This window comes from Montipora capricornis, chromosome 12 (genome assembly GCF_036669925.1).
Source record: "Montipora capricornis isolate CH-2021 chromosome 12, ASM3666992v2, whole genome shotgun sequence".
In the NCBI taxonomy this organism is placed as follows: domain Eukaryota; kingdom Metazoa; phylum Cnidaria; class Anthozoa; order Scleractinia; family Acroporidae; genus Montipora; species Montipora capricornis.
In genome coordinates, this window is record NC_090894.1 from 36,649,938 (window position 1) to 36,659,937 (window position 10,000).

Below are 10,000 nucleotides of genomic sequence, written 5' to 3' on the forward strand. Positions count from 1 at the left end.
TTAACCTAAGGAACAAAATTATGACCTGCAACATATACTTTAATACAGAGATCCATAAACATGTACCGGTAATCCAGACTCCTTGATGATCCTATATAAATATTGAAACTGCATGTTGTTATACTGTACATTTTACATCATCTTAAGACTGAACCAAAAAAGATCCATGTCCAATATTATAATGCTGCAACTTAATTGTGTTTACAGAGTGCTATTAAACCCTTTCCACAAAGATCTTACCCAGTGATGAAAAGGGTCAAGAGAGAACTTGAGAGTGTTCTTTCTGAGAGACAGGTGAGTTTCAAATTACATGATTAATTTTTTGATAAAGAGCATCCCTAACAAACCTAATGGTTTACATTTTGCCAGGTTGGTTTTTTTAGTTAGTGATCTTGAACTCCTCAATTTTTCAGGGTTGGAAGATATTCTGGTTAATTGCATTAAATGTGGTCTGCTCATTTGGGCTTTTCGTCTACAGTGGAACAACAAATAGCTTGGGTAGGAAAAAGTGCATTGTGGTGTACTGTAGAATAATGGAAAAATTACAATAAATAGCATGATTCAATATTATTAGGCTGTAATTTACAACTGCTTTTTTTTTTTTTAATTGATTGATTGGTTTTGACAATGATACATACATTGTACATGTATGTTCCAAAAAAAGTTATAAGCAACAATTTTATTTCAATATTCAGTGAATAACAAGAGGCCTACATGCTTAGTACAATGTATGTAGGAAAAAGCAATCCTTGGGCATACTGTATCTTCAGTAATTTTTTGATTGAATCAATTTCTTGTTAATCTCTTCCAGCTCTCACATCATTTAGCTACTTGACAATGTTTGATTTACTAAGGTATGATAAATTGTTTGTTTTGTCACAATAATAACAGCACAGAGATTTTTTTCTTATCAATAGATCTACTATTAATTTTACAGTTGTTGGGGAAAAAATTAATTAGCAACCATTCCAGGAGGCACTTGTCACGTTTCTGATTGCTCATTGACAAAATTAATGCATAAGTAGGTTATTAAAACTTCTAGAATTCAAGAGAGGTTCTAGAGTGCTATGTGGAACTTGCTATGGAAACTCAGCAATGGGGTAATTTTGTTGAGTATATATATATAACAAAATAAACAATCTTATGAACTTGCTCATGCATTTCATGATTTAAGGTCACTCATAAATAATAATAATAATAATTGTTATTATTATTACTATTATTATTATCATTATTATTATTATGATAAAATTAATCACTTTATTCAAGTCTCAAGATTATTTAGCCAAGCATGAGTGCTCTACTCTGTGGGATTTCGCAATGTTTTTCTGTAAACAAAACTTTATAGGCTTGACCGATGCGCGGTCGAAACATTGGTGGTTTTTTAAAACATATTTTGTATTCTTAATTGTCTCAAAAAAATCCTTTCTTCTTAAGGAATTTTAGACTGTTCACAGTCTCCTATTTTCCTGTTTGATCGTCGGGATGGAGCACAAACTGCCGCCATCGTTGTTTTTAAACAGCAAGCACGAACTGGGGAGAGCAACATAACTACCGAGTGGGTGGGGGAGTGGAGGGGTTTTGGCGGGAAAAATAGAGAGACTGTCTGATCTTTACTGCGACTAGTGTTCAGCAACGTTGCAACGGCAATACCTGATTCAATGGTCCATAACACAATGCATCTGTCAATAAAAATACAAGACTCTCAAGTTTCAAAAACAACGTGGCTTAACTAGAGAAAGAATCTCAATAGTCTCAAGGTTTCAAAAGGCTATCTTTATAGAGTAGGAAGAATCAGGGGGTATCAAGAATTAACACTAGATGCAAATAAAATAGAGCAAATGCTTAAGTATCAGAAAGCGTCTTTTCCAAGGAGTGTCTTAACTATACACTTTTGTCGTTCATTGTCTGGAGGCTATTTAAGCAAATTGTGGTGATTTCCTTTATATATCCAAGCTCTAGCAAGTTTATTTTTACAAAAGCGGCTAAATCCATGGTTTAGAGTGGGGAGAGAGGGAAAAAAATAATGCCCTCTTCCCATGCGAGGCATATAGAGACAGTTTATTTTATAGGGGGAGAGGTCATGATTTTACTGTTGAAAGGTATTTGTAACACTGATGTTTCCTAACGTTGACAAACAGTGGGATTAGTATGTCACGTAAACCTTCTTGCCACCGGTCATGGAGATGACTGCGCAAAAGAAATCTGTTTGCCTGGCAATGCAGTTGTCAATTGCATTGAGTTGACTGCACAAAAATCTTGAGTTTGACCGGCAACATAGTTTTGATTGGTGCAGAGTTGATAGTGTGAGGATTGTGAATTAACCCAGCAAGGCAGCTTTGATTGGTGCAGAACGATTTTAGGTGATTAGAGACAGCCATTTTAGATACCACTGTAGCTCATTTTAGGTTATTTTAGATATCGTTGTAGCTCCTTGAAGAACTTTGAGTGTTTTCGGCATTGTAGAAACGCCACAGGGAAAGCACAAGAAATACCGTAAACGTCCGTGTATAAGCCGCATCCGTAGATAAGCCGCACCCTCGATTTGGAAGCGCAGATTTTGGAAAAAAATGAAAACAATACAGTTTGAAGTTTCAGTAGAGTTGTATTGCTACAAACAACGAAGGACAAACAATCAAGGTTTCGAAACACCGACATGGAAGTTGTGGCTATCTTTCACATTTATCAAGTCTAATGAAAGCGAAATTTCGTTTGTCGTACCTTCTTTTCCATTGGGATTTACATCATCTTTAACTTAAAATGCTCTTTCGATCCGATTTTTTTAAGATTATCACTTCGAAACATGAAATTCCTTTGGCATTAAAAAGACAAACAAACAAGCAAAGCCTGATAATGCAGCCGACAAAGTTGCCATGAAGGTGGTAAAAAAAAACAACGAAACAGTTGGCCATTTACCTCGCAAGTACTCGCAAATTTTGTGGTACTTTATTGCACATGGCAAAAAGATATGCGTGGAAGTGACTGGCCACAGACATCACTGCAAACAGCTGTGCAAAGGAATGTAGATTCCTTGTACGTTGGTGTTTAGTTGTTCGAGTAAAGCGAAAATTAATCGTTTGAAAGAACTCTTGGAGAGGAAGACTCGCTAATAAACACTCAAAGACACAAACTGCTCCTCTGGGAGCCACCACTGAATGAAAAAGTCAATGAACTACAGCAACATGCTCTCAGTTTCTTTATGTGTATTTCTATGATACTGTTACATTGTTAATTTGAATTTTTATGAATATTAATTAGGTTTTTGAGAACTCCAAACACAGATGTATCCATGGATAAGCCGCACCCTTGATTTTTGGCTTCAATTTTGTGAAAAAAAGTGCGGCTTATACATGGACGTTTACGGTAGAACCGAGCTAGTCCCCAGGACCACACAAAGCTACAAAGAACGCCTTGAATTTTTTTTTAAATCAATGCTCGACAAAACCAAAAACAAAGGTGTTTTTGGAAAGCAAATGGGCTGAAAATTGCTTGAAAAGGTTCTGAAGATCTTGGTTTATATAAACAGTAAAACATTCAGTTATAAAAAGTACATCGCTCATTATCATGCGGGATTTTGTGGATTTTTAGGAATTGGGCGGGTTCCATTCAATTGTGAGTTCCCCACCTGCGCACCCTGTCAAAAGAACGGTTTACTTATTGGGGAGACTACGAATCAACTGAAATCAGAACAAATCAAATCAAAGGTTGGTGATGTTTTGAAAGTTCTCAAATTGCACTTGCCTATGGCTCATGCAGTTTTGAGAACTTTTTAAACATCAAACGTGCCCATAAATCATGAAATGCAATCGCGTGCATACAATTTCCTTTACATATTTTAGCATAAAAAAGATGAATTTATGCTGGATATAACAACATGTTTATGATGACTTGTTGTCAAAGAAAATCCAGCTGATATTATGCTGTTGATACTTAAAGTTATTGGTAGTTGCCTTTGCATTCTTAGATGTCATTTACCATGCCTTTAATGTGAAAAAGGACAAAAGATTGTTTAATACTAATTATTGGTTGTTCGATCCACTCTTAGTCTGTTGACCTGTCTTTTGTCTCTGTGGGTGTCAATTCAGAAACCATCTGTCACATATTCTTTTGGGTGAGAAATTATTGTTTCTTTCATTATACATTGTACGTTAATATAAGTACCTTTTGGGGACATGGCTTCAACAAACTATGCACTGTAATGTCTGTAAATTAATAGTGGAGCTCCATGCGCGCCAAATGCGCGCGTGCGCAGAGCACCATTTTTAAGAAATCATGGTAACCCATCGATGCAAGAAATCTTGGTTTTATAGCGCTGCCATGACGTCATCAACCGTCCGTACATACATACATACATACGTCCGTCCGTCCGTATGTATGTCCACCCATCCATGTATGCCAATGTGACCAGTATCATGCTACAATCATGGACAAAACCCTTGGGAAGATCAGCACTTTTGACATCTTCATTGCTTCTCTCCCCTCCCCCCTATCAGCGAAAAATGCAGAAAGAAAACATCTTCCAAACCGTTTTCCAACTGTAAGAACTATAGTTGATGTAGTATGGCGGTGTAGCCACATCAAGCCACAGAAAGCGCATGAAAAATGAAGCCTCGTTTATGTTTAGGTGAGTTAACCTGGGTTGAGCCTGCAATCCAATCGAAAACCAGTACCTGGTCAGTGGTCAGTGGTCAACAAAAAAACAGCTGACTTCAGTGAGCTCTAAGCTTGAGCCCACGATATGGTCACGTGATACTGGTCAGCAGATATCTTGTTTTGACAGGTGTCAATTGATCAAAAAAGGATGTCCAATATCTAAGATGTATACTGTAAACTACAATAGCATGATACTGGTCACATTGGCATACATGGAGGGGTGGTTGTACGTACGTACAAAAGGTCGATGATGTCATGGTTATAAAACCAAGATTTCTCACATCGATGGGTTACCATATTTTCTTAACAATGGTGCTCCGCTATAATAATGCTTGCTAAAGCTCACATGAACAGCAGGCATCCTATTAAGTTTGTGCAATTGTTCTCCTTGTAAGGAGGCTCGATGGGGTTTTCAGCGGGTAATAATGGGTTTCTAATGGAAAATGATTACATTCACTTTGGGTCCTTTCAGGGAGGAAGTGTTTTGATATTTGTGTATTACCATTGTCAGGCAATTTTTGTAAGGTGTCAGGGAGTTGATAAATGTCTCTCATACTGTTGTATTGTATTATGTTCAAAATTTAAATAAAAAATGCCATGTCACCAAATTACAAATTGAGGCTGCATTTTAGAAGTACAGTAACTGTACCATTGTCAGTAGTTGGGGACTGCCAGTAGAGGTTGGACCTGAATGATTTGTAAAATTGCTGTTGGATAATGAAAACAAAATTCCAATTTATTGAAGTTTAATTTTTATCAAGAATGCAAAGAAACTAGTCTCACTTGTCTATGAAAACTAAAGACAGGAATCATTTTTGTTTCTTTGTAGGTATGAGAGGTTTGAGGTTTTAGCAGTTTTCAGCAGTACTGTGCTAGTGATGTTTGGAGCTCTCTTTATTGTGAAAGAAAGGTAAGTTTGATTCTTCATGTGGCCTTGTCTAGTGTTATTCACCTTCAAGTTGTTAGCTATAACAATAATTCTTGAGATCACGGAAAATTAATGTTATTGAGCCAATTGCACAATCAAGTTATTTTAGTGTAACAAGTAGGATGGATTTTATTTGTCCAACTACTGGCGTGCATTTACCGATTATTGTTTTTTAGATAAAGTACATGTAATCAAGGTGGCTTTAAAACAAGAAAGAAGTACATGTAGTATTGATTTTGAAAAAACAAACATTAAGCATTAGAAACTGAAGCATTGAGCAATGTAGTTACTGTTACAGTAGTAATCGTTAAGAATGCAGACTCCGACTCTCATAAATACTGTCACCTTACCTCTACTGTGTGTATCTCTAAGAAGAAAATCTCTTGGAGCTTTGTTCTTGTGATAAGCAACCATTGGGTAAGACATTTAAATTCATAAAATCGCTTAATTTTTTTTTTTTTTTTTGCACATTGCAGATGATATGAGTCCTAACTCATTATTCCTCTGCTGAGAAATAATTATGGAAAGTGAATATTGTCCTCATCTTAAGTTACATGTATGTTTATGCCGTAGTCACTAATTCAGTTTTGCCATGGTTTTTTTTTTGTTCACAGCACTGAAAGGTTGTTAATGCCTCCTGAAGTAATGACGTGAGTTTGGAAAATAATGTGAATGTTAAGTTATAAAATTTAATGTACAATGTAGATTCTTCAAGAAAAGGAAAGCACATAATATTGTTGGTAGTGAGGAGTGAGTTGAGGTTGCTGGTTTTGAAAGCTCATGATAGGAAGAAAGTGAATAAAAGGTGAAGGTTGTGAAGGGCTGATGCATAGACTTGTGACAGAAGTCACATCAGTGTCAGAGATTAATTGGCTTTTGTATACAGGTTTGGGGCTGAGGGAAAAAAGAAAGGTAGCAAGTTTGAGAAGTAGAAATCCAGGTGGAAGGATTGAGAAGATCTCGAGCATCATGGAATAGCAGCAGGATTTGGCAAGGGACAAGGAGATGAGTAAGGGGACTGTGCTTGGATTGGTTGAATAGGAGGTATCAGGCTATCAAGAAGGGGATGGTTCCAGTTTGGGAGCATGGAAATTTGGTGGTTTGTAGACAGCTGTACTCAAGAGTGATTTGCACAAGGAGTTGGTGGGCAAGTCTAACTCGGGCCAACCCCCTCCTGCAGTCCTCCTCACTGTCCAAACAACCCTGCAAACTCCCGAAATCACCCATGTATCGACTTAACCTCTTAAACCAAACTCCCTTACACTATCCGACCCCGGAGTCTTCCAAATTCCATCGTCCACATCCTCGACACTAATCTTCACTTCCTTTTGCTTCTATGCATTACCCATCCCATCCTTCCCTCTCATCCAACCACTTAGCGTCCCTGTTATGCCTCTTCTCAACCAACCAAATACCACTCCAAAACCTCCATACCTCCCTTGCATTTGGTGCTTGGAATGAGAACGTCTCAATATCCTGTCAAGATTAAAGGGGTAGTATCATGGGAAATATCCCTTTAATTTTGACCATAATATTACTAAATCAATTTCCAGCGACCGTTTCATTCTTAAATAGCTTCTAGATCACTGCAGTGAGATAAAAGTCGATTAAAGTTTAAAAGAAAATGAGCCACACTCAGTTATTATGGAGTTCATAGAAGATGCAATGGGAGATTTTGAAAACGTCGGCCCAACGTTTTTAAGTTGGCATTCATTTTAATCTTGGTTTGAAGAAACTTTGTTGATTAATTTTTGTTTGCCATCGGTAAACAGGTCTCCTTTGCTTTCCAGATTTTTACTAACAATCCATGACATAAATCCTGGAGAATCCTTGAGGATCTTTCGTAAGGTCTTTCTAAGCTCTTTACTTGAGTTTTCTCCAGGATCCTTGAACGATCCTCATCATTTTCCTCAAGGACCTTTAGAATTCTTAGCATGATCTTTTATGTAATAATTACGTCAAAAAAGCCTCAAGGGTAAAATCTTTCATAATCTTTAAAGGATCCTTGAAGGATCTTTCAAAGATTTTCATCCTCAAAGATCTTTGCAGATTTTTCAAGATATTTGAAGATCTTTGGTTATCTTTAAAGATCTGAAAAAGATTTCACCAGGGATGATGAAGGGGAGGACAGTGTTCATACCGAACGATTGTGCAAAGGAAACAGTGGCTAGCAACTACAGACCAATATCGCTTTGCACAAATGACGTCATGAAATTGTAGACCCCTAGTGACTGAGACAAACAAAGTTCAGTCGCTAAGAGTTACAAGAGAACTGAGGCATAATAGTCGCTTCAATCTTTTCGGTTTTAATGGACGTCGACCGTGTTCTTGGCTCTATTCTTGAAAGAGAACCAGAACAATACACATTTGAGCAGCTAGAACGGTGTTTAAGTGTAGGGGGTTGAAATTGACGGGCAAAAGTGGCGACCTTTTTAAACGAGTGAGGGGCTGTGTAAGGTCGTGTAAGTAGTGGAAGTGACCACGCGCTTGATCCGAGCATCGATAATGGCCGTTGGTCTGCGGCGAAAATACAAAAAAAGGTTCGATGTTGGAAGGAAATGGTACCATAGTGCAAGTTCTGTTCCCTACTTCTATTCCGTCTACAGGTTGGCATGTTGGAAAAGTGTTGATGGGCCTACGCTACTCCTGCTGTTCGCAAATGGTTGTCTGTTTTCCTCTAAGATATCTTTCATGGATTTTTCTTTGCGATATACTACGTAGCATGGAGGACGTGTTAAGTAGTTCTCTTAGATGTGGGTAATTTTCTATCAGGTACCATTTCCTCGTGAGCGGAGTGGTATTTTGTGACAAAAGTCAGAATTGTGTTACGTGTGCGCTTTCATCTCCTAGTGCATGACCTTTTTGTTGGAGAATTTCAGTTCAGAGAGATGCCTTTGAACACTGCTCTCTGGGTATCCTCTATTTTTTAGCGTATTTCAAAGTCTCGTGCGTTTTTCAAAACTATAATGGGAAAAATTTGTTATTCGAAGCGGTAATGCTTTCCCTTTCATGAGCCTTCATGTTACTCCTGGCGGACATCAGGAAATTCTGCTGTGGGATCTTTTGTAGAGCACAAATATATGTATTTCACAGTTAAGAATTCCCGGGTTCAATCGATTAGCCAAGGCTTACATTTCTCGATGTCTTACGATGGTTTTGGCAGCGGTATGAAAGACTTTCTCTCCTGATTTCTGCAACTCTTTGAGCAATTTGTAGTCATTTATCTGGATGCTGTGAGTCCGATTGACATCAACAAGGGTTAGCACTAAACTTTCTATCTCCTTTTTAGAAACTAACTCCACAGATTTATAAAGTTTTCTTTTTTCCTTCACTATCCCTTATACTTCACTCATACATTTCCTTTCAGTAGATCGAAATGTTTGTCTGTCTATTTTTAGTAATAATGCAAAGCGCTATTGCATGTTTGTCAATGCTTCTCACTGGGGTCTTGGCAGAGAAGCTGTATGGACATTTGCAGGGTAATAGGTTGTTTCCCAATGAGCAGAAGGGGTTTAGGAAGAGGTCATAGGGTATGAAGGATCAGTTGTTGATAGACAAGGCGCTGTTAAGGGAGGTTTGGGGGAAGAAAAGGTGTTTGGCGATGGGATGGATAGATTATTAGAAGGCTTATGATACGGTGTCACATTCGTGGACTTTTCAGTGAAATCTTTGAAACAGTGAAGTTGGAGCCCTAACAACGTGAAGTGTGCGCAATTGGAAAACCGCGTAGGTGTCAAACTGGGAAGGATTGGGTAACGTGGGGATCAAACGTGGAATATTCTAGGGCGGCTCCTTGTCTCCAATGGTGTTTGTTATTGCAATGAATTCCCTCCATGCTGTTGAAAAGGAAGAACATTGGGTACAGTGCAAGCTTGGGAAGGATTGGAGGTTGATCAACCCTTTGTTGTTCATGGGTGATTTGATGCTGCAGCGATCCAGTTAATTTTTTCAAGTGGGGAGTTATGTAGACCATTTGACGGGTCACCCAGACGTCGTGCCAGCAGTGGCCCTTTGGCTCACACATTCATCTGTCGGGACGGGAAGCCTTCTTTGTCGGGTTATTGACCCGAGACCCGACTCTTATCTGGAACACTGTGCTGTATGGAAGGTCTGAAGAGGAGCTGGAGAGTTTGATCAGTGTTGTGCAGGATTTTTTTCGTGGGCCATGGGCTAGGTGGAGTTTGGGTTTGAAGTTGTGCAGTGGGAATTTGATTAGGGCGATAAATGCATGGGATGTAAGTGTGGTGGGGTCCAGTGCAGGGATTTTGGATTGGAACTGAGGGCGATGGATGTGAAGACAAGGAGGAGGTTGACGGTGTTTGCGGCATTCCACAAGAAGAGGAGTGCAGTACATAACGGTACATGTTAATTCAAATTCATATATAAGACTCAGGGCTTGAAATTGCGACTCACTGGTCG

General features: G+C 38.5%; 1 protein-coding gene and 1 pseudogene across 1 annotated transcript in view; one reads left to right on the forward strand and one right to left on the reverse strand.

Annotated features, from left to right (window-relative positions):
• Window positions 1–10,000, forward strand: part of LOC138026085 (zinc transporter 6-like) — a 30,638-nt gene that overhangs the window by 4,119 nt on the left and 16,519 nt on the right. Inside the window, exons 3-8 of the mRNA XM_068873274.1 lie at window positions 208–294; window positions 414–498; window positions 812–854; window positions 4,046–4,111; window positions 5,483–5,563; window positions 6,196–6,231. Coding sequence (XP_068729375.1) covers window positions 208–294; window positions 414–498; window positions 812–854; window positions 4,046–4,111; window positions 5,483–5,563; window positions 6,196–6,231 — 398 coding nt within the window. The remainder of the gene's footprint in view (window positions 1–207; window positions 295–413; window positions 499–811; window positions 855–4,045; window positions 4,112–5,482; window positions 5,564–6,195; window positions 6,232–10,000) is intronic.
• Window positions 6,243–10,000, reverse strand: part of LOC138026086 (uncharacterized) — a 10,481-nt pseudogene continuing 6,723 nt past the window's right edge.